The following is a 25,394-nucleotide window of genomic DNA, read 5'->3' as shown; positions in this document are numbered from 1 at the left end:
AAACCCCTAAGTGCCTGTCTGACCAAAAATTGTTTTGTCACGTCCACCAACCCCTGCAACTTAAAAGCAAACGCCAATCCAGCAACAAATTTATTAACCTTCGAAACTGACCAACCTTCTTCGGCCGCCTTCCCGATCAAGAATAATACTGCCAACATCCTGTCTTCTTCAGACACCAACTGGCCCCACACCGACACCCAACTTTGCCATACCCGCCAAGATGCTTCATATGATGCCCATGTTTGGCTCGTCACAGACTCCTGAATCAACCGGCCCGCTCGTCCATAATCACGCTCCAGAGATGCAAAGGGCATTCCTCTCCCGAGATCTCCGCGTCCGGCGCTAAGTCCCGAAAACGGTCCCACTGGAAACGAGACAATGCATCCGCTATTGAGTTTTGCACACCCGGCACATGCACCGCCGAAATACAAGCGTTCAGCTCCAAGCACTGAAAAACCAACTCCCTCACCAACTTAATCACCGGGGGAGATGAGGCCGACAAGCTGTTAATCACCGACACAACGCCCATGTTATCGCAATGAAAACGAATCCTTCTGTTAGCAAACATTTCCCCCCAAATGAAAACCGCTACCACAATAGGAAACAATTCCAACAGGACCAGGTTTTTTGTAAGGCCCAAGTCTCTCCACTGGCTTGGCCACCGTCCGGCACACCAACGACCACCACAATAGGCCCCGTAACCAGCCGAACCGGCTGCATCCGTGAATATCTCGCAATCAAAGTTTGTCAAGACCTCCTGCTGAATCAATGACCGCCCATTGTAATTGCCCAGGAAACGTTGCCACACTAGCAAGTCATCTTTGTGCTCTTTGTTCAGGCGAATAAAATGGTGCGGCTCCTTCACGCCTGCCGTCGCCACCGACAACCTGCGACAAAATATCCTGCCCATGGGCATGATCCGACATGCAAAATTCAATCTACCCAAAAGAGACTGCAGCTCTTTCAAAGTCAACTTCCGCTTTCTTCTAGCCCTTTCAACCTCCTGCTGCAGAATGGCCAACTTATCCTCCGGCAACCGACACTCCATTTTTTCGGAGTCAATTAAAATTCCTAAAAAACTCAACGCCGTGCTGGGACCTTCTGTTTTATCTGCCGCTAATGGAACTCCAAAAAGCTCTGCGACCCAAAACATAGCCGTTAGCGTATTACGACACACTGCGGAATCAGGCGGCCCAATAAACAAAAATCATCCAAATAATGGATAACCGACTGAACTCCCGCCACGTCCCTAACCACCCACTCCAGAAACGTACTAAATGTCTCAAACAACGAACAAGAAATGGCGCAGCCCATTGGCAAACATCTGTCCAGATAGTAACCACCATTCCAAAAACAACCTAATAACAGAACACTGTCCGGATGCACCGGAAGCAAACGGAAGGCCGATTCAATATCCGTCTTTGCCAACAGCGCCCCCGGGCCATGCCTTCTCACCCACTGCACCGCTGCATCGAATGATGTATACTCCACAGAGCACAGCTCTTGGGCGATGCCATCATTTACCGACCGACCCTTTGGATACGACAAATGTTGAATCAGCCGAAACTTATTCGGCTCTTTCTTAGGCACCACCCCCAAAGGGGAAACCACCATACCCTCCGTCGGCGGGTTCGCAAACGGCCCCGACATCCTTCCCAACTCTACTTCTTTCCTAATTTTAACATCAACCACCTCGGCATGCAACATTGCCGACCGCAAATTCTTAATTGAAAAAGGAACCTCATGACTCGGAGGAGGAATCCTAAAACCATCCGCAAAGCCATTAAAAATAATACCTGCCTTCACCTGATCAGGGTACCTATTTAGAAAGGGGGCCATCTCGTGAAGCCTCACCGGGCTCTCCCCCTTGACCGGCACCCACAACTGGCTTTCCTTTTCCCTTCCTGAAACACTTTGAAGCCCCGTGTGAACTTCCGTTACAGTGGGAACACACATGTTTAAATTTACAGGTGCTACCGTATTTACACTGCCCGTCATTAAACTGCCAGCAGGTTCCAGATTTCTCCTTTGCTCCCTGTGCACCCTGACTACTGCTTCCGTGTCCCGCCTGCTGGCTGCCACCACCCCCGGACCCATGAAAGGACTGCCCATGTCTGGCTGGGGCCATAACCTTCAGCCAAAGGCCTATATCCTTCTGGTCCCACCTAATTTCTGGCCTAACCGCCTTTCTCTGTCTAAACTGTTCATCGTACCGCAGCCACGTTTGACCGCCGTATGTACGATGCGCCTCCCCAATTGAGTCTAGATAGCAAAACAAACCCGAGCAATTCTCGGGCGCCTTCTCCCCCACTACGCTCGCCAATATTGCGAATGCCTGTAACCAATTCACAAATGTCTGCGGAATTAAACGCCACCTCCGCTTTTCCTCCTCCTCCTTTTTGCTATCGTCTTTTTTCCCTTTATCCAAATTAAACTTCTCCAACGGGAGCAAGGAAAAAATTTCCACATACTCGTCTCTCCAAATCTTCTCCTTCACCTCCTTTTTTAAATGCGCTCCCAACGGCCCTTCAAAGCACACATAAACTTCCCCTTTTGCTCTGTCATCTAATTTTACCGAATCGCCTTTTTCCTTCTCTGTCTGAACCGAAACTGATACTCCTGCCGATGCTTCCTCCAATACTCGACTAGGGCTTACCAACCCACTTCCCGACGGGGGTGCCACCCCTCGCCCAGCCAGCCACGCCTCCACCGGCGATGCAGCAACCCCATTTGCCGACCCCCCTTCCAATCTACGCAAAATTTGCGACATACCCTGCAATAAGTCCTGCATGCCTGGCACCTCTGCCACAATCGGCCCACTCCTCTGCCGCTCCTCACACACCGCCACCCGACTTCCCCTAGCTTCCTGCAACCCGGCCCCTGCGGGCGACAAACCAGACGTAGAATCATACTCACAACGCTGCGCGGGTGCTGTGTCCCCGCCAGCCGGACCTCCGGATCCCTGTCGCTCCGATCTCCCTTGTCGATCACCTCTGGACTCCGACACCTCCTCACCGCGTCGATGCCCTGGGCCCGCGCCCCTGGCCTCCTCGTCACCAGGGGGGACCCGAGCGTGCTGGAACTGCTGCGCTGCTAGCCCTCTCTGCCCCAGGCCCGCGCCCCTGGCCTCCTCGTCACCAGGGGGGACCCGAGCGTGCTGTAGCTGCTGTACCGATCCACTCCTCCGTCCGCCGTCAGTATTCCCCGCCACCTCACCGTCCGATGGGCAACGGGTAAACGCTGCTCTATGTTCCGGAGATCTCCTGGGCGACCGCGACCGATCCCCGCGTTCCAACTCGGGCGAGCCCGCCCGGTCGTGTAACGATCTTCGCTCCCTAGCAGGCAGCTCGACACTGCTGCCTGCATCTCTCCCTCCGCTGCGCCGTTCCGTGTAGGCAGGACGTAGCAGATCTCCTGACCGCTGACCGTCCGCCGCCTGTGTACTCCTCGTGGACATCCCAGCAGGCACCCTGGGAGGCGATGGGCTGTGGGTGCCTGCCGCAGGCAAAGGGGCCGGATTCCTGGGTGTTGCTGCCGCTGCTTGTCCTGGCCGTGCTGCTCTTCCTGGACTTGCTGCTCCTCTTGCTGCTCCTCCTGGCTGTGTCCCCCTGCCTGGCTGGGCTGGTCTTCCTGGTGGCGCTGTTCTCCCTCGTCCTGCCGCCGCGCGCCCCCTGGGGGCTGTGGATCTGGTGGTGGCAGGAGAAGCGGGGACAGGGGAAGCGACGGCCGCTCTGCTCCTGGATGCTGGGACAGCTGATGGAGCCGGTGTAGCGGCGGCCGCATGCCCGCCGCTAGCTGTGGACCTGCCAGGAGCGGAGGAAGCTGCGGCCGCGCTCTGCCTGGATCGCGCAGGCCGCACTTCCGGTCCGACGCTCCCGGCGGCAGCGGCGGTGTCCTGGGTCTGCCGCCCGGCGCGCGCAGGCCGGGTGCATGGATTCCTGCCGGAGCGGGAGCGACCAGGGGGGGAAGCGCCGCTGGACTCACCGCCCGCAGGGTCCCTGGAGGGGCTCCGGAGCCTGCGCCTGCCACGCGCCGGGAGATCCGGAGATAGTCTCTCCGGGGGCCTGGTCCTCCTGCCCCGTGAGCTCTGCCCGGATCCTCCTGCGGCACCAATGATGGAGGCCAGCTGTGCCTCAAGCCAGCCCCCTCTTCTGGATCTGGCCATCTCTTGGAGCTGGGCCAGCATGGACTCCGCTGACGCCATCCTGCACTTCTTCCTTCTCCTGGATTAAGGTAGGGAATGGCGGTTTTCCCGCACTTTCCCTACTACCTCCCCCTTCTAAACCCCTCCCCCCTTTCCATTCTCCTATCCCCAGCCGGAGCATTATTCAAAAAGACCGCCGGCTCAAAGCAGTCATGGGGGGCCTCCTCCCAGCTGCGCTTTGTTCCAGCCCCCATCTTTATATAAGGCCATGTTCACATTTGCATCATATATATATATATATACATATATATATATATATATATATATAGGGAGAATGGATATAAATGATATATAAATGATAGATATGATAGATATATTCATAGATATTCAAATATCTATCGATCTAATATCTTTCTATCATCTATTATCTATTTATCTACTATCTATTATTCTATTGTCTATATATCTATTATCAATCTATTATATATTATCTATTTATTATCTATCATCATCTATCTGATTATCTATCTATTATGTATCATCTATATATATTATCTATTATCTATATCTGTCATCTATCATCATCTATCAATTATCTATCTATTATCTATTTATTATCTATCTATCTATCTATAATCTATCTATCATCTATTATCTATCTATCTATCTATCTATCTATCTATCTATCTATCTATCATCTATCTATCATCTATCTATCTATCTATCTATCATCTATCTATCTATCTATTATCTATCTATCATCTATTATCTATTTATTATCTATCTATCTATCTATCTATAATCTATCTATCTATCTATTATCTATCCCATATCTATCTATCATCATCATCTATCTATTATCTATTTATTATCTATCTAGCATCTATTATCTATTATCTATTATCTATCTATCATCCATCTATCATCTATCTATCTATCTATCTATCTATCTATCTATCTATCTATCTATCTATCTATCATCATCTATCTATTATCTATCTATTATCTATTTATTATATATCTATTATCTATCTATCTATCTATCTATCTATCTATCTATCTATCTATCTATCTATCTATCATCATCTATCTATTATCTATCTATTATCTATTTATTATATATCTATTATCTATCTATCTATCCATCTATCTATGTATCCATCCTTCTTGAGAATATATATCTATATCACTCTGTGGCGTTTCATCATAAATAACTTTTTGAACTTTCATCCCAATGCGTTGGTCACATCATGGAAACTTCTAAAACCTCCTTTCAGAAATAGGCCGGTTATCGGAGCATCGAGAAGACATGGCTTTCTTTAATTACCGTGATAAAGCTTTCTGTCGATGGCTTGTCAGAACAAACATGAGTCACTGGATTATATCCAACTCCTTTGCAGCATTGCTCGTCTTCGGTAATCAGCTCAGTTTCACAGCATTTTAATGGAATTCCATTAGTTAACTTTAGATGAGCTTTAAATTGTCCATTAGGTCCCGAACAGCAGGTCGTGTCTGACACGTTCACATAGTCTTGGCCGCAGCAGGACATTCCTACAAAGTGCAATTACATATATAACCGTCAGAAAGTTAGACGTATAATAAGAACGATATATATAACGTTCTAAGTGAGCGAGACAGAGGTCGAACAAGGGATTTAGAAACCTTCTATATGATCTATTCTCTATAAGAGATTGAAGCTTCTAGGTCCTTCCACCTTATTCGGCGCCATTTACAATACTGCCGTCTTCTCATTGCAACCTCGGCAACTGTATAACTATGCAAATGGCAATTAACAAGTTGAAGCCCTGTGGTATTACAAAGTCATGTGCAAGCGTGAACCAACGCGGTTTTATGGAATACACAATGGCCTTTGATCTTTTTGGTCATAGCCCTAGTTGGAGCACCACCAATTAATTGCCTACACAGGCACTCCGCTAACTTTTCAAGCTAAATAGTCTTAGTTGTAGTACCAGGCATAGCCACGACTGAGTACATGGCGCTGTGCTGTATAAACAATCAATTGGCTCTAGAGGTGGGTTATGGGGTCATAGGACGGGCCATCAAAATTTAGATCAAGAATAGGTGTGATAAATGAATCATGGCTGTGATGTTGACGAGAGGCTTCTCAAAGTCTCAAGACCACCTCTCTATAAACTATATACATTGCGATTGAAGATTTGGGCTAACACTCCATTCATATAGAGGTCTTTGGGTCCCCCGTTCTCAATAACATTGGGAGTCTTAGCTATCCCTTTAAAAAAAAGGATTAGTTAAGAAGTGACCAGTTTTTCCTCTAGTTTTATTCTCTCTACACCTTAGAGTATTTAGTTTTTTTTGTATTTTTTAAATCTGCCATACCATTTCTGAGATACGGACCTTTTTATTTAGTGATAATTTTTACGGTCTTTTCCTAGGGGGCATGTCTCACAGGGTAATTATGCAGATCAGCTTAAAGACACGCCCCAGAGGATCCTGTGAGCCACAATCTCATAGGAAAGGCCAAAAAAGCGAGTAATAAGTGAAAAGACTGATATCTCTGGCACCGTGCAGCAGATTTACAAAAAACAAAAACAAGAATACTCAGCAGAGCAGCAGGAATAATAAGAACAAGAACTTAACTCTCTTTACCTGGCACTAGGTCCTCTATAAGGGCCCCTTAATTGATATATCCATATTTTTAGGCTAAAGTGTCATTTTATAAGACAGACAGACTTCTGACGCCTTCGCCCCCGGAGCCCACAATATTTTTCTTCTTCTCAGATTTGATGACACTTATGACAGATCTCAAGAAACAGATCATACAAACTCATAAACGCTATGCCGATAGCTGGACAGGGCCTCTGACAGACAGACTGAAATTTTCATAATGAACCATTGCAGCTTGAGAAGAAAACAATAGACGTTACGGAAAAATTCTATCCGTGACAGAATCGGAAACTTCAGCCAAGAATTCAGTCGCCTAACACAAAATGACTCCCTTTCTAGTTTCTTTAGTAAACCATTACTTTTTTTTTTTAATTATTATCAACCTTGTTCCAGTGTGATAAATTGCTAATTACTTAATACCCTAATCAGCGTTCATTCTTTGCAAAGATAAACTGTGACAGGGCCATTAATTTAAATAGTAATTTCACTTAATAGCCAGAACGGCGCACCAGATTTTTATGCAGCATTTTCTGAAGACTGCATCCATCACGGAAATATTCTGACATAAAGATGTCTGACATGCACTAACTCACTTAGGGAGAGCAGATGTTGCGGAGCAGAGTTTGATCGTAATTCCCATAGTGCATCACTTCAGCATGAATGAACTGCAAACGCAGAGCTAGACAATTGTGCGGAGCTGCATTGTGTAGCCTCTGACCCCTGCCTAATTCATCACATGTTCTCCAACACTTGACTTTTGATCTGTAACATCAGAGGGGAATTTTTCGCTCAACCACAACAAAAAACAAAATAGGTTCAGGACCCGACAATTATATCTTCTGTGCCGTCCTGAAGACTAAAAAAGTCTGTGTGTTGTGTGTTATGTATGGTTGTCAGTGAGTGAGTATCTAAACGTAGTGCTGTAGCGCACCAATTACGGTTGAGCAAAAAGATTAGCAGTACCTTAGTCCAGTAGCCACATCAGCAGGTCATCGTTGCCGGACCAAAGCCCTATGAACCTCCTCCTACTTTCCAGGATCCCTAATGCATCTACTGGACCCGACAATTATATCTTCTGTGCCGACCTGAAGACTAAAAAAGTATGTATGCTGTATGTTATGTATGGTTGTCATTGGGTGAGTATCTAAATATAGGGCTACAGAGCACCAATTATGGTTGAGCAAAATGATTAGCAGTACCTTAGTCCAGTAGCCACATCGGCAGCTCATCATTGCCGGACCAGAGCCCTATGAACCTCCTCCTACTTTCCAGCATCCTTAGCGCATCTACTGGATCCAACAATTATATCTTCTGTGCCGACCTGAAGACTAAAAAAGTATGTGTGCTGTGTGTTATGTATGGTTGTCAGTGGGTGAGTATCTAAATATAGGGCCAATTATGGTTGAGCAAAAAGATTAGCAGTACCTTAGTCTAGTAGCCACATCAGTAGTTCATGGTTGCCGAACCAGAGGCCTATGAACCTCCTTTTTCTTCCGGCAATGCCAGTTCATCTTCTGATTAGGAGACTAATAGTTGCAGCTCGCGCATGAAGAGATGTTGGTGGGTAGAAGAAGGTGGTGGGGTTCTGGTGAGGCATCCTTGGACTACTGATGTAACTGGTGGACCAGGGTTCTATGAACCTCCTGTCTACTTACCGACATCTCCAGTACATCTGCTGATTAGTTGACCCAGCACAATGCAATCGTTGCAGCTGTCGGCAGGTAGGAGGAGATGTCAGGGCTCTGGTCCGACTGCTATGGACTACAGACGTAACCCTCGACCAGGGTCTTTTTAATCTTTTTTCTCTACTCTAGTACAAATCAATGATCTAACAAAGTGAGCGACTCTCTTTTCAAGCTCTCTCGGGATTGAACGATTGTTAGAACAAACATTTGGTCCCCATTCAGTTTGCATAATGTCAGCAACACATCACCGGTATGTAGGCAGATGTACTGATGAAAATTATGATTTTAGGACTCAGATAAATGATCCAATTAATTGGTGAATTAGTGTTTTGCTTGTTTCTTTAATTGATTGGCGCTATGTTTATACAAGCCAATGATGTGGAGGGAGCATCCTTAAAAAAACTATAGTTTGGTGAATTATCAACCCATGTAAAGGAGTCTTAACAGGATTGATCACCAGATTCCATTGTGAAAGTGGAAGAACAGTAGCACTACAGAGTACCAATTATGGTTAAGCAATAAGATTTCCAGTATGCCAATCCAGTAGCCACATCAGTAGTTCATGGTTGCCAGACCAGAACCCTATGAACCTCCTCCTACTTGCCAGCATCCCCAGTGCACGCATGAAGAGGTGCTGACAGGTGGAAGGGCTCATGTCTGGCAGCCATGGACTACTGACCTAACCGGTGGGCCAGGGTGCTGTGAATCTTTTTGCTCAATTCTAGTGCAGATCAATGGTCTAAAAGGTCAATTGACTCTCTTAAAGATTTCTCGTGATCGAACAATTGTTACAACAAAAATTTGGTCCCAATGTAGTTTGCATTTTGTCGGCAGCACTTCATCTGTACATAGGCATTTTAGTGCTCTGATAAATTATCCCATCAGTGAATTAATTTGTGCTTAGCTGATTTCTTCAGTTGATCGGTGGTATGTTTACACAAGCCAGTGATCGGGAATGGGCATCCTTAATAACCATTTGGTCTGGTCAATTATATGCCCATGCAAAGGGGTCTTAAAAGAATCAGTCACCAGATACCAGATTCCACTATATTAACTGCAAATTTTACTGGATAGATCTCTTTGACCTGGTGAGACTAGTGTACTAAAAAAAAGTACCGCATACGGATATAAAAAACAAACGTGTGAAGGGGCCTTAGAATAATTGCATAATCATTATTAGAGATGAGAAAACGTGTTCGGAAAATGTTTGCTAATCTCCAACCAGGCACAAATGTAGCACATTCGGATTCGTGGTTGGTTTTACGAGTATTTTTACTCAAATTGGGCAAAATTTGGTCACAGTTCGGTAAATCATTGCATTTCCACTAATGCTTTTGTTATTACTTTGGCTAGGATAGTGGTGCTGTATTATTAGCGGGGATGCTTGGGGGGACGTGTTTGATGAGGGGAGGGAGTGTGGAGAGGCTAGAGGAGCACTGCGGAGCAGAAACCATCCACAACGTCATGACACAAGGTCTTCTGTGATTGGCTGCCAAAGTCACATGTCCCTGGCAATATATAAAGCGGACTTCTTGTTTTGCTAGCGCTATTTTCTCAGAGTCACAGTGCAGAGAAGCCGCTCCTGATAGTGCTGCAAGTGAGCTTGTCACTTAGCTAGATAGGTGTCACGCATGGTGTAGGAAAGACTAAGTGCAACATGAAGGGATGAGAGGAAGGGAGCTCAACACTAGGGAAGGGGGGAGAGGAGACCCCTAGGCAGACCTAAAGTCACCTTGTCTGCCCTAAACGTCCCTATATACAGTGGGGAAAAAAAGTATTTAGTCAGCCACCAATTGTGCAAGTTCTCCCACTTAAAAAGATGAGAGAGGCCTGTAATTGACATCATAGGTAGACCTCAACTATGAGAGTCAAAATGAGAAAACAAATCCAGAAAATCACCTTGTCTCATTCGGCAAAATTTAAAAGTGGAGTCTTATCAAGGACACTACTTTGGCACCCGGCTTGCAAGGGTGAATACCCAGTCTGTGCCTAATTACCTGTCTGAGTTTGGTGATGTGTTTTCGGAGCAGGAGTGCCAAGAACTTCCTCCCAATCATTTTTATGACTGTGCAGTTAATCTTGTCCCTGGGGTCAAGCTGCGCAAGAGCAGAATATATAATATCTCTGGTCCAGAGAGGCAGGCCATGAAAAACTATATCACGAAAAGATTGGCAGAGGGTCAGACCATCCTCATCCCCCATTGCTGAGAAATATGGGGGTTTATGCCCTTGCCTAGATTTCCGCAAACTGAATCAGATCACGGTCTGGGATCCATATCTGCTCCCTCTCATCCCTGACCTCTTTACTCAAATAGCAGGAGCAAAAATGGTTTTCTAAACTGGATCTCAGGGTGTCATATAATCTCATTTGTATTAAAGAGGGGGATGAGTGGAAAACAACTTTCAATACGCCTGAGGCACACTATCAGAACTTTGTGATGCCATTTGGGTTGACGAATGTTCCCGCCCTCATTCAGCACTTTGTAAATTACATCTTTGGACACCTGGCACGGTGGCTCAGTGAATAGCACATAAGCCTTGCAGCGCTGGAGTCCTGGGTTCTAATCCCACCTTGGACAACATCTGCAAGGAGTTTGTATGTTCTCCCCATGTTTGCGTGGGTTTCCTCCAGGTTCTCTGGTTTCCTCCCACATTCCAAAGACATACTGATAAGGAATTTAGATTGTGAGCCCCATTGGGGACAGTGATGATAATGTGAGCAAAACTGTAAAGCTTATTTATTTATTATTAATCTATCTTGAGGACATGTTAATTTATTCACCTGATTTTGAGTCACATCAGATACATGTCAGGCAGGTCTTACAGATACTCAGCGATAATAAATTATTTGTCAAACCAGAGAAATGTATGTATGTATGAGGAGATCCCCTTTCTAGGATATGTGTTATCGTCCACTATTTTTTGCATGGACCCAGCGAAAGTCGTAGGAGCCAAACCTCTGAAGGATATGACCAGGAAAGGGACAGACGTTTCTAAGTGGTCCAGTACGGCCAGAGATGCATTCGAAACCTTGAAGGAGTGTTTTGCATCTGCACCAATTCTCATACACCCGGAAGTCTCTCAGCCTTTTATTGTAGAAGTTGACGCATTTGAATTGGGGGTGGGGACGGAACTGTCACAGGGTGCATCTCGTTGTACATGTCATCCATGTTCATACTTTTCTGTCATCTGCAGAGAAAAATTATGACATTGGTAACAGGGAACTCTTGGCAATCAAGTGTTCCTTTGAAGAGTGGTGCCATTTTCTGGAGGAAGCAGTTTATCCAGTTATGATAATCACGGATCATAAGAATCTCGTATATCTAGAATCTGTGAAATGTCTAACGCCTCAACAGGCAAGACGGGCATTGTTCTTCACCAGGTTTAACTTTTTTGTTACATATAGGCTGGGGAACAAGAACATTAAAGGTACCTTCACACATAACGATATTGTTAACGATATCGTTGCTTTTTGTGATGTAGCAACGATATCGTTAATAAAATAGTTATGTGTGACAGCGACCAACGATCAGGCCCCTGCTGGGAGATTGTTGGTCGCTGAAGAAAGTCCAGAACTTTATTTAGTCGTAAAAAAAACAAACAGTACATACTTACCTAACGCTGTCTGTCCTCCAGCGCTGTGCTCTGCACTCCTCCTGTACTGGCTGTGAGCGTCGGTCAGCCGGAAAGCAGAGCGGTGACGTCACCGCTCTGCTCACACAGACAGTACAGGAGGAGTGCAGAGCACAGCGCTGGAGGACAAACAGCGGTAGGTAAGTATGTACTGTTTGTTTTTTTTACTTTTAGGATGGTAACCAGGGTAAACATCGGGTTACTAAGCGCGGCCCTGCGCTTAGTTACCCGATGTTTACCCTGGTTACCGGCATCGTTGGTCGCTGGAGAGCGGTCTGTGTGACAGCTCTCCAGCGACCAAACAGCGACGCTGCAGCGATCCGGATTGTTGTCGGTATCGCTGCAGCGTCGCTTAATGTGAAGGGGCCTTAAGGCGGATGCCTTATCTCATTGTTTTCCTGGGGGTGGAGATAATTGTGAACCTGCACCTATACTACAAAAAGGGGTGGTTATTGTGTCGATATGCTCTGATCTTGAAAAAGAGGTTGTTAACGCTCAGGGGGATGCCCCTGCTGCCTGTATGTTAGGTAAACTGTTTGCGCCTGTAAATCTGCATGTGAGAGTTGTTAGTGAACATCATGATTCAGTCTTGGCCGGCCATCTTGGTAATAAAGCCACTACAGATCTTCTTACTGTGTTTTTGTAGTCAGGGGAACATCAGAATGTTCGGGAATATGTAGCCGCCTGCAGTGCCTGTGCGCATTCTAAAACCTTTCATACTCGTCCGTCTGGGACTCTCCAACCATTGGCGATTTCCAGTAGATATTTAAATCATTTAAAGATCAATTTTAATACTGATCTACCCGTGTCGGCAGGTAATACTGTAATTTTGGTGGTAGTGGACAGATTCAGTGAAATGTCACATTTTATTACGCTACCCACTTTACCTAGCGTCAAGACCTTTGCTCAAATTTTCATCATGTAAAATTACATGGGATCCCTACCGATATTGTTTCTGACCTAGGGGTGCAGTTTATTTCCAAATTTTGGAGGGCGTTTTGCACCCGCTTGAGGATCCACCTGTTCTCTTAAGCATTTCACCCTCAGTCTAATGGCCAAACTGAATGAGTTAACCAGAATCTTGAGACTTAAGGTATATTAGGTGTTTGTGTCTGAGAATCATGACGATCGGGTTACCTATTACCTCTAGCTGAATTTGCAGTAAATAATCATCATGAGTCTACTGGTAGATCCCCATATGGGTTTCATCCTCAGTTCAGCTCATTTAATAGGAATCGTTCTTCTGATACCTGAAGAAGAACCATTTTCATCAATTACGCCTGTGTGGCAACGGGTTATTGATAATTTGAGGAAGATGGGGTCAAAATATCACAGTGTGGCTGAAATGAGACGTTTGGTGGGTCCAGGCCTGTGTGTTAGTGACTTGGTGTGCTGGTCCTCAAGGAACATTAAGTTGAAGGTTCCCTCTTGGAAACTGGGTCCCAGTTTGATCGGTCCTTATAAGATTGTGACTACCGTCAATCCCATAGCATTCCGCCTTGCTGCCCAATTTTAGGATCCATAATGTGTTTCATCGATCTTTACTCAAAAAATACATTGCGTCCTTTGTACCATCACTGCTATCTCCATCTCCAGTCATTGTGGATGGAAATTTGGAATTTCAGATAGCCAAGACCATTGATTCTCGTTTAGTTCATCAGTTGCTTCAGTATTTAGTACACTGGAAGGGATACGGTCCTGAAGAGAGGATGTGGGTACCAGCATCTGATGTCGATGCAGCCAGGCTGATCCGGACTTTTCACAAAGCACACCCTGATAAACCCGGTACTGAGGTTCCGGAGGTCCCTCGTAGAAGCGAGAGCACTGTCACGGGTTTACCGCGACAGAGAGGAGCCAGGAGACTGTAGCGTCTGATTTCTCCTACTCCTGCACTGATTAGAAGCACCTCACCTTCATATTAAATGACGTACATTTATTTTAGCAGTGCAGAGGTTAAACTGCTCAGTTTAGAGCTCCTGGAAGCTTTCATGTGTTACGGCTCTCAGCTGTGCACTGCTAGCCACTCCCGTCTTGTATATAATCTGGGTTCTGGCTAGCACTCATTGTCAGAGAAAGCTTATGCTGTATGGCTGGAGGTTGTTGGTGGTTGTTGTTGGAGAAGGCGTTTGGTGGATTTATCTACGACTATTGCTAGATTTTGAATGTTTGACAATTCCTTTTCTTCTCCTACTTTGGTTTAACCCTATCCTGCACTCCCCGGTCTCTACCTCTGTTATTTATGTGTTATATATTTGTATGATTGGAATTTTCCTTTATGTCTGTTCATATTACCTTGTTAGTCTGGTTGGTATTCGACAGTACACTACTACTTCCCTCTTCCCTGGGTGAGGGAACAGTACAGACTTAGGGCAGATTCAGGAGCTAAGGCAAGGTACGTGGCACCAGCATCTTTCCCATCAGAAGTAATCCAGGGAACAGGGTGAACTAGGGTGCCCCTAGTGTTAGGGACAGGGAAGGAGTCCCTGGTCCTGGGACACCCAAAAACAGAGTCGTGGCAGGATGCTAGAGAACTTCTTCAAATTTTACTGTGGAAACATTTGACCCTTTTCCAATTTTCCTGTCTATCTTGCCATCCACTTGCTCGGACCTTATGTAAATATCCGAGGGACGAATGCAAAAATCCATAACAGAGTCAAGTGCTATGTACCATTATAATGGTGACTTCTAATGACGCAAAAAAAAGTCTTTGGGACCCAAGGCACAAGGATGTAGCCACATGTCCATGGACAGGAACCTTCGTATGGTCACCAGAGCCAACTTATCTTTACATCTATGACCACTTTGATTTGGGCCACCTTTTGGCCAATACCAAGGTTATCTCCACCCTACAATACTCTGTTATATGATCTACACAACAATATTCTATCCTGCCGTTTACTGTCAGCCCACATTTCCACAGGAAAGTCAAGGAGAAAGTGTATCGCAACGGGAAAAAAAAAATCTGTTTTCATGAAATCCTGCCAACAATTATTTAATGTGCATCACAGAAGCGAAGAAATGTATAAACACAGCTGGCTGATGAATTACTAATTCAATAAATCTGTAAAACCAATGGTTTACGGCAAGCTTTAGAATTAAACGCCATAAGCTTTGGAGGCCGCAGATAAGCTATACTGAATATTAAGCCGGCCTCTAATATTCACGACTTTGGACATATTGGCTTGTGCCAGTGATGAGGGGATCACAGATGTGAGAAGTGCAGGTATTGGACAAATGTGATTATAAAGTTCAAAAGGTTCAACCTCTAGTATCCTAGAGGATACTATAGTTATTCCAAAACTATGACGGAACCAACAGAAAAATGGAGCAATCCATCAGCCCAAAGCAGACATACACAGACAGACTTAGTGGTGGCAACTCTGGCATGGGATCCCCGTTTTTTATCTTTCGGGTTGATTTATCCACATACGTGAAAAGCATACCAATTATTTTGATCGGAGTGCCATCAGTTTTTCTCGTACTTGGAGAGAAAAACAAAAAAAGAAGTGTCTCTAACTTGTCCTTTCTGTCAGCCCATGGAAATTGAACCACGCTCAAGATGTTATATTAGCGCCGTCTGATTTTTTTGATGGACCCATAGACTTGCATTATTGATTTTAAACCGACCCTTGGAAATTAAACGTCTCCAATTTTTACCGCGGACTACATGGTCCAAGGTAAAAAAATCTGACATGTGCACAGCTCCATAAAGCATCAGAGGTACGACAGGTATCTGTGAAAATCACAGAAAGCAATCATTTGAGAAAACAGGTTGGGCGCACGAGCCCTTACACAGGGATCCCATCTTTCTGCATGGGCACCTATCGCAGTATACAACAGCTGCAGGCTTATGTTGGAAGGACTATCTGGAGACAGCAGATAGCCTTCCTGCTCACACAGCGCTATGTTCCAACATGCAAAAAAACACTTAAAGGTTTTTCCTTTGCGTTTTTTTTCTGCATGTGTCAGTATCAAAACACACAATAGCAATCTTCTCTCATTATTGTGTTTTGCTTGTTTTTTTTTATATGTAGTTTTGAAGCAGCGCTTTTACGAATGTGTTTCTAGTGCGTAAACACTGTGATTCTGCAGTTAAAAATGAAACTGTGTTTTTTTACATGCTCTTTTTCAGGCTTCCCAGAGACGCCCCCTGAGGAAGTGTTACGAAACGCGCGTCGGGGTAAAGGAATGGAGACACGGACATCATACACCATGTAAGTTTATCAATAGCTAGCCCTATTGTATATTTCCTTGACCTGCAATAAACTGTGATAGGTATTCTTAAGGTGGTGGGTGTAAGTATATACATGCCATATGGCAGTGATAGATTAACAGAGCCCCATTAATTGTATCACCTGTCCCTACTGAGCCGTTTGCATGACGGTTATACCGCTGGACTGTGTGTAGTTCATTTGGTATAGGCAGGCCTTTTGTCTGGGCATTATGCTACTGATTGTTCATGTGTGTTAAATCTGATGTTATGTGAATAATCCGCTCCGTTACCTTGGAGGTTTTCTCTGGTTTATTACTGTTGTTATTTTTTGTGTGAATTATTAATAAACATTATTGGTTTTATATCATAGTGCATTGTGTAAAAGTCTTTTTGCGTTTCATGGCAATTTAAGACTTTATTTGGATTTGAGTTCCCAGAGAAGCCTGTAGTAAAAAATGTTCCAAAAAAACCCTAATGTGACTGCTAACTTGTGAAATCCTCACAACGTGCGCACTGTAAGGATTCTCCGATGCCGTATCTGGGTTTGGCGGGCCCTTGACTGCAAGTATGCATCTGTATACATGAGGTTACATGCTCACTAGACGTTCAATGCAAATGTACTGAGAGTGGTCAGATGCAGTCTAGTTGGAATGTGGCCGGAAGTATGTAAATTTCATACTTGCGGTCACATGACGCCCTGCTCCTGGCACCTTAATCGGAGAATTCTCACTGTGCACTCCGCCCACAGTGTGTCATCTGAAAAGTTGTTCTTACCAAACTGAGGAAAAACAAACTACCCAAAGTCAGAACCAGAGAATTAAAAATGGGGACAGAAATGGGTCAAAATCAATTACGTCAAAGAAAGCCTGGTCAGAATCCAGACGGTAATCTTGGCAGAGTTGGTTAGGCAGAACAAGCTCAAACCAGTGTGGAAATTCAGGAATTAATCCAACATACAAACACTGTAAGCAAATCTATTGTAAGAACTGTGAAGTAGTGGAAGACTTTTTTTTCTGTAAGAGCTGTAAAGCTGTGTAAAAGCTTCTATTTTTTTTGTAAGAGCCATGAAGTGGTGGAAAGACTTCTTTACGGTAAGAGCTGTGAAACAGAAGAAAAGATTCTATATTGTAAGATCTGTAAAACAATGGAAGGGATTCTTTACTGTAAAGCTATTAAGCGATAGATTGGTTTGTTTATTGTAATGTTTGGAATGTGATGGAAAGGTTTTTATACTGTAGGAGCTGTGAAGAAATTGAAAGTCTTTACTGTAAAAACTGTAAAGAGGTGAAAAGGCTTCTTTACTATGACAGCTGTGAATGGTGGAAAGGCTTCTTTACAATGACTGCTGTGAACGGTGGAAAGGCTTCTTTACTATGACAGCTGTGAACAGTGAAAAGGCATCTTTACTATGACAGCTGTGAACGGTAGAAAGGCTTCTTTACAATGACAGCTGTGAACGGTGGAAAGGCTTCTTTACTATGACGCTGTGAATGGTGAAAAGGCATCTTTACTATGACAGCTGTGAATGGTGGAAAGGCTTCTTTACTATGACAGCTGTGAATGGTGGAAAGGCTTCTTTACTATGACAGCTGTGAACGGTGGAAAGGCTTCTTTACTATGACAGCTGTGAACATTGGAAAGGCTTCTTTACTATGACAGCTGTGAATGGTGGAAAGGCTTCTTTACTATGACAGCTGTGAACGGTGGAAAGGCTTCTTTACTATGACAGCTGTGAATGGTGGAAAGGCTTCTTTACAATGACAGCTGTGAACAGTGGAAAGGCTTCTTTACTATGACAGCTGTGAACGGTGGAAAGGCTTCTTTACTATGACAGCTGTGAACGGTAGAAAGGCTTCTTTACTATGACAGCTGTGAATGGTGGAAAGGCTTCTTTACTATGACAGCTGTGAACGGTGGAAAGGCATCTTTACTATGACAGCTGTGAACGGTAGAAAGGCTTCTTTACAATGACAGCTGTGAACGGTGGAAAGGCTTCTTTACTATGACAGCTGGTAACGGTGGAAAGGCTTCTTTACTATGACAGCTGGTAACGGTGGAAAGGCTTCTTTATTATGACAGCTGTGACTGGTGGAAAGGTTTCTTTACTATGACAGCTGTGAACGGTGGAAAGACTTCTTTATACTGTAATAGGTGTGAAGCAAAAAATAGGCTTGTTTCTTGTAAAAACTAATTTTTTTTTTCAGCCATACTAAATCTTCACTTTTCGCATCAAAATTGTAAAAACAAAAATCCTAATCCTCATGCACCCTTATGGTTCATATCAATTCAATGTTGTGCAGATCTGTAACATGGTAGACATGTTATCTCTCATGAAATTTGCAGGACTGCAGTTACCCCAACAATATTATTTATTGATTAGCCAAAAAGCAAATTCAGCTCTACTACATCCCTAGAAGCTCACATATATCACCTAGGTCCACCCTGCACAGCAGCTCTAGATGCTTATGTTTCTCAGCCCATTTGTATCGGATACACCCAATAATAAAGCGCTTTTGTTAATGTTGCAGTACGTAGACTGTCATTTGTTTTAGCATTTAACAGCAGTTTTTGGATCTCGTCTCTTTACAAACCCATTAAGGGTTTTTAATACAATGAATTAGGGAAATAAACACCAGCAATGAATTTAGGGCTGTAAAAAATTAATAGATGCAGTGAAATTCCAATGATTCTGTCTTGTCCAATAAAATAAGTCATGTCGGATGCAGGGAATGTGCTGTCCTGAAAATAGAGCTTCGTTATCTACGCTATGACCAATAGTTCACCCCAGTGCCATGGACAATGCAAGACAGAGCCCTAAGTTTGGGATTTAAAGTACTGTGTAAAAGTTTTAGGAAGGTGTTGAAAAAATAATGAAATAAGAAGTTTTCAAAAATAGAAGTGTTAATAATTTTGTTTTATCAATTAACAAAATGCAAAGTGAATGAACAAAATAGAAATCGAAATCCCGTCAATATTTGGTGACTGTCCTCTGTTCTCTGTTTCTCCTCAGTTACTTGGACACAATTTTGAAGAAACTCGGCAGGGAGAATGTTCCAAACATCTTGGAGAACCGACCACAGATCTTGTTAGGCTACTTTCACACATCAGGTTTTCGCCGTCAGGCTAAATCCGGCTAATTTTCAAAAAAACGGATCAGGCGAATGTTGCCGCCGTATCAGGTGTTTTTTCCCATAGACTTGCATTAGTGCCGGATTGCACTGGATGACATTGCGTTTCGCCCGGTTTTCGCCGGATCCGGCAGATCTGCCACTTCCAATTTCTGGAAAAAAAGGTTCATAGCAACGTTTTTTGTTACCGGCGAAAAAGCCTCGACGCTTCCGGCTGTTTGCTAGAATGGAAGCCTATGGGAGCCGGAAGGTGCCGGATCCAGAAAAAGGAGGATCCGGCGGCCTGATCCGGTTTTTGCTCCAAATTTTTTTTATCCTATAATCTAGATATGCTAGCCGGATTCGTCAAAAAAACGGATCCGTCGCATCAGTTTATCACAATCTGCGCCGGATTCAGTTTTTCCAACATTCGCCGGATTTAGCCTGACCCTGAAAACCTGATGTGTGAAAGTAGCCTTAGGCTACTTTCACACATCAGGTTTTTCGCACCATGCCGATTCCGGCGTCGCGCCGCAGAGCCGGATCCGGCGTAATTTATGAAAACCGGATGGAACGGATCCGGTTTACCGCCGGATCTGATACCGGATCCAGCAGTAAACCGGATCCGCTCCATCCGGTTTGCATCCGTTTCTTCCGTTTTTTCATCCGGTTTTTGACGGATCCAGTGTTTAAAAACGCCCCTGGGAGGCTCCCAAATGTGATTGGCCCCCTGAAAACTATATATACAGTGTTCCTACAGCCCATCTGTGACAGGTTGTAGAGGAGCAAGTGTTTTGAGAGCAAGATGGATGTCGCTATTGCGAATATTATGAAGATCAACGTGGATTTCACTGTGGAGGCGAATCGCTTGAAAACAATTGTTCTGGAGAAGGAGCGAGAGAGAAAATGCGTCTGCGCCGATGGCGTTTGTGGATCCACCCCATCACTGCACAGAGAATGACTCGTGGGGTGTTTTCTACACTGTACATGGAGCTACGAGGAGACCCTGAGAAATTTTTCTCATATGCGCAGATGAAAGCGGAGAACTTCGATCTACTGGTGGACCGAATTGGACATCTCATCCGAAGGAGTGATACGTATTGCCGATTCTCCATTTCAGCGCCTGATGGTCACTCTTCGGTAAGCCATTTTTATTGTATCAACTCCTGTAAAGCACACTTTAATGTTGTTGCGTTTTTTTCAGAACAGTTTTTAGTGATCTTTTTTATCGTATCTCCTACTGTTAATGCTGCCTTATAACTTTAATGTTATGCTGGTGGATCGCCCCCAGACACAGGGCCACAGGTCACTCGGTACCGGTCCAATCTGTCTCAGTTCTGGGGTTGTCACGGTGGCTGTACCCGGTCCGTGACCCTGCTAAGGGGCGTCCAATAAAAGGTGATAGGAGTCTGTCAAGGTTTCGTGACGCCACCTGTGGTGTTCGGTCAGGGTGACCGATGCTGCTGTGGGGTCCGCTGGGGTGATGGAATGGCAGCTGGATGGTATACCTTCCCACAGGTGAAGTGTGTCCCCAGAGCTTCCCAGTAAGGTGGATGGCGATGGTGTGAGGTGCAGACAATAACAAGGACACAAGGTTGCAGTCTCTTTACCTCTTTACTGAAGACTTCAGGATCCGCAATCCAGAGCATGGTTAACAGGGCTTTCTGAGACCGGACGGTCCGATGGGCACATCCAGAGTTCCCTTTGCAGGTGGAAATCGTTGCCTACCACTAGCGCCTGTGTGTTGTAGTGCTACCCTGCTGAGCATTCGGAATAGTCCTCACAACTTCTGTTCTCGTTCGTTCGTTCGTTCTTTCTAGTTCTTTCTAATTCTTTCTCTCTCTCTTGTTCCAGATGTTACTAGTTTCTCGTCCCCCAGATATGTTATGGCTAGGACGCACCCATATGACGGGAAGGCTCGGAGCTCTTCCGGGACCCTAGAGACGCCCCTCTTCACGCGTTGCCCCCTATGTCTTCATAGGAAATTTAAGGTAGACAGCCAATCTATAATTAACTGTCCTGCGGAGTTCGAAGTAAGGCCTAGAGTCAGTTACTTCTGCGGTGTTCCGGCCACCGGCTACGCGCCTCAGTAGGATGTTGCCTTGGTCTCACGGCATGACTCCTACTGGCTCTCCTTTGTGCTTGATCTCGTTTCTCACTGTTCCACAATACCCTTCGCTTCGTATCTCTTCCTTAGGATACCACCGCAAGGTAGTGCAGGCGCGGTTCCGTAACGTTCTGCTCTGTTCGCTAGGTACCTGCCAGGTTCCCACGCCCGACAGGGACCCCCCTGTGTCTTCTCCCTGCAACACCCCGTGCCATGGGATGTTGCCTGAATCCAACCCAGTCAGCTTCTGACTAACTTCCTACCCAACCCCTATTTTTACCAGTGTGAGGAGTGGCCCAATAAATAAAGCCTTTTTCTCCTCCTAGTGGCCGGAGTGTGAAGTGTAATGTGTGCTGGTGATACCTGGTCAGTAGAACTCCTTTAGTGCCATCAGACGTACCATCACTCCCCTTAGCGGCAGCGTGTCATACTGCAATGACCAGATCTCTGTGGCGCTGGTATTTTGTAATAATTTTTGCCTTGCTTTTATTCACAGATTTCTTGCAACTGGAGAATCCCTTTCGTCTCTACATTTCCAATTTAAACTTGGGATTTCCACCATCCCACAATTTATACCACATCCCACAACAGAGAGTTAGTTGGAAGTAGCCGAGAAATTCCAGCAAGTGTGTCAGTTTCCCAATTGCTTGGGCGCAGTGGACGGGAAACATCCGCATAGTGAAACCGGATGGTTCTGGCTCAGAATATTTCAACTATAAAAAAACTTCTCCATTGTGCTGATGGCCATCGCCGATGCGGAATACAAATTTATAGCGGTGGATATTGGGGCGTATGGCCACTCCAATGATTCACAAGTATTCAAATTGTCTGCAATGAGGCGTCATCTGTAAAGAGACACCTTCCAATCCACCCCACCCCCCCCAAGACCACTGCCTCAAACCTCTGGGCCACCGATGCCTTTTGTTTGTGTTGGGGATGAAGCTTTCCAACTATCAGAACACCGACTGAAACCCTACTCCAGTAGTGGATTAACACAAACTAAAAGAATTTTTAACTACCGCCTCACGCGAGCACGGAGAATGATGGAGTGCGCTTTTGACCGCCAAATAGCGAGTTCTATTGACAGCTATAAACTTGAAGACTGACACTGTTGACGAGGTGGTGAAAGCGTGTGTTGTCCTGCAGAATTATGTGATATGCAAGGAACAGATTTTCATTGAAGACCACTCAGAAGAAACCACCTTGGCTGATAATCACATTACATATAGAAGTTCTGTGGCAGTTTCTGGAATGAGGGACCAATTCGCAGAATACTTTATTTCACCTGAAGGAAGAATAGACTGGCAGGATGAAAGAGTTTGAACAATTTGTCTTGGACCTTGTAACCGTATTTTACCTTTTTGTACCTTTTTTTTGGTTGCCCCCAAAGTATTTAACCTTTAACCTTTTATTACCAAAGTTGTGTACCTGTTTGGGCTGTACTCAAAGTATTTTAACTTCTTTTGCCCAAGTTATGCACCTGTTTGGGTTGTACCTAAATATTTTACCTTCTTTTACCCAAGTTATGTACCCAAAGTATTTAACCTCTAACCACATTCTTAAACCTTGTTTCACCCAACGTATTTAACTATACCTTATAAATAAAATACAAATTTTGTTATAACAAAACAGTTTTATTAAACTTTTTTAAAACAATAATAACTTTTATAAGTTCGCATAATTTAGGGTGGAGATATTGCTGGAGAGGCTGTCAGGTTGGGACACTTCGACAGTGGGAATGTGGAGAGAGGAATTTGGTGGTGGTGAAGGATCAGTAGGTAGCGGTGCGGGGTGGAGAAAGAAAGTGAACGGGTGAATAGGAAACTGGGAGTGGAATTTGGAATTTGGAATGATGGAGGGGGCTAGTTGATGGATTGGGAGGCAGAAGAGGTGATGGGTGGAGAAGAGGGTTGGGATAGTGACATGATGGGTGAAGGAGACTGGTGGTAGTGGGCAGGGAGAGGAGGCACGGAAGATGTTGTTGGGAACTGGTATGGGGCAGGATGTTGGTATGGATCAGGATGCTGGGACAGGGCATGGGCAGGATGCTGGTACGGGTCAGGATGCTGGGACGGGGCACGGGCAGGATGCTGGTGTGGGTCAGGATGCTGGGACGGGGCACGGGCAGGATGCTGGGATGGGTCAGGATGCTGAGACGGGGCACAGGCAGGATGCTGGTACGGGTCAGGATGATGTTAGTGGCTGGAGGGAGGGACATTGGCTGGAGAGGGGACAGGTGCAGGAGAGGGGGGCAGGTGTGGTGGCTTGGGAGGTAACAAGCACTAGAGTAGACTGGCACGATTGCATTACTTGCATCTGCTGATCAGGAGATAGCTTATCCATGCGCTCGAGTACCGACCGGAAAAGTGTGGTTCGGTGATTGACTTGCTTCTGAATGCATCCGTAGCAGAAGTGTATGTAACTTGAGAATGCTTTTATTTATCAAATTGAAACCTGCGGCCATTTGCTCCGACAAAAGTTTCAGACAGTTCTGGAAGGATGCATTCAGGTGCAAAAACTCGGGCGCATAGCTCTGTACCTGACCCCTCTGGCGCTGCCGCCCCAAAGCCACAGGTGTACTAGAGGTGGCAGCATTAGAGGGGTGGGGTAAAGGAAAAGCTATATCCTCACCAGCAGATTCATGCAAAGCAGCCGGCCAGGATGCTCCAGCACTGGTGGATGGGACCGAGGGATCAGATGTGAGGGAAGGCTGGGAAGGTGCAGAGGGGGCGGGACTATCAAAGTGTCCCGCGGTGGCGGACTCCAGAGGGATCGCCCCAGAAGGGTTCAACTCTGCTGCATGCTCCTGAGTGCTGCCAACGGTGTTGTGGAATAAAGCGGGAAAAAAAGATATAATTAATATACTAATATTGCATGACCCTGGCTGAAACAGCAAAAGAGGGTTAGACATGTAAACATTGGTTATTACATGTGGTGGGTAATATTTACCTTCGGCTCACAATCGGTGACCTGTGGAACGACAGGGCTTGGGCATATTTATATCTGCTCCTGCGTCCTCCAGATCCACTCGGGTCCCGCATCTCTTTGTTGAACTCCTTCTTGAAGCGATCCCTGATCGACCGCCACCGCTTGACAATCTTCTCACCTGAAAAAAAAGGGAAAACACAAATTGGTTAGGATACAACACTTTAAATCCAGCAACATAACTGCACTGTGCATACTTACGTGCTTGATTCTCTGCCCGAACATCAAGGTCCTCCCAGTTGTCTACAAGCTGTTGGCAGACTTGCTCCCAGAGCCGAAGGGTCACAATGACATCAGCGTGGTGGCGCTCATATTCCACAGCGGCTCCCTCTCTCGGATCAGATCGACGAGGAGGTCAATATTTAGCCCGACCTCCTCACCGTCCGACTCAGGAGCACGCTGTGAAACCTGTTAAAAGAATAAAAAAAAACAATTACATTCAAAATAACATTAAGTGCAAGTTAAAAAAATAAATAAATAAGGAGATGCTAACACGATGACGGCCGCCTGCACTCTCACGCCGACGACCCTGAGTGCCGCTCTGAGGACCTCTGGATCGAGCACCAGAATCAGAAGACTATAGAAAAAAAAATGATGTGCTTTTATGTTGCCTTTTTATGTGTTGTGTGCAGTGTGATGTCTATAATGATCATTTTGTATGTGTTGTATGTTGTGTGATGTCTGTAATGATCAGTTTGTATGTGTTGTGTGCAGTGTTCTTTCGGTAAGGATCTTTTGTTTTTATCTGTTGGGTGTAGTGTGAGATTGTGTTTCTGCGATGCATGCAAGAAACTTACCAATTGCGATCCCACTCCAGGTCTCTCTCCACCCCTTCGGTCTTCTGGAAGCACCTCTTCTGCTGCAGCTTCCTGTAC

The 25,394-nt window shown here is 45.2% G+C and overlaps 1 protein-coding gene across 1 annotated transcript in view; it reads right to left on the bottom strand.

The window, feature by feature from the left end:
• USH2A (usherin) overlaps window positions 1-25,394 on the bottom strand; it is an 824,795-nt gene that overhangs the window by 159,648 nt on the left and 639,753 nt on the right. Inside the window, exons 59-60 of the mRNA XM_069726496.1 lie at window positions 11,545-11,552; window positions 5,472-5,695 (exon numbers count right to left, since the gene is read on the bottom strand). Coding sequence (XP_069582597.1) covers window positions 5,472-5,695; window positions 11,545-11,552 — 232 coding nt within the window. The remainder of the gene's footprint in view (window positions 1-5,471; window positions 5,696-11,544; window positions 11,553-25,394) is intronic.

The sequence above is a fragment of the Ranitomeya imitator genome, chromosome 5, assembly GCF_032444005.1.
Source record: "Ranitomeya imitator isolate aRanImi1 chromosome 5, aRanImi1.pri, whole genome shotgun sequence".
Classification (NCBI taxonomy): domain Eukaryota; kingdom Metazoa; phylum Chordata; class Amphibia; order Anura; family Dendrobatidae; genus Ranitomeya; species Ranitomeya imitator.
This window is presented reverse-complemented; position numbering and strand designations above follow the sequence as displayed.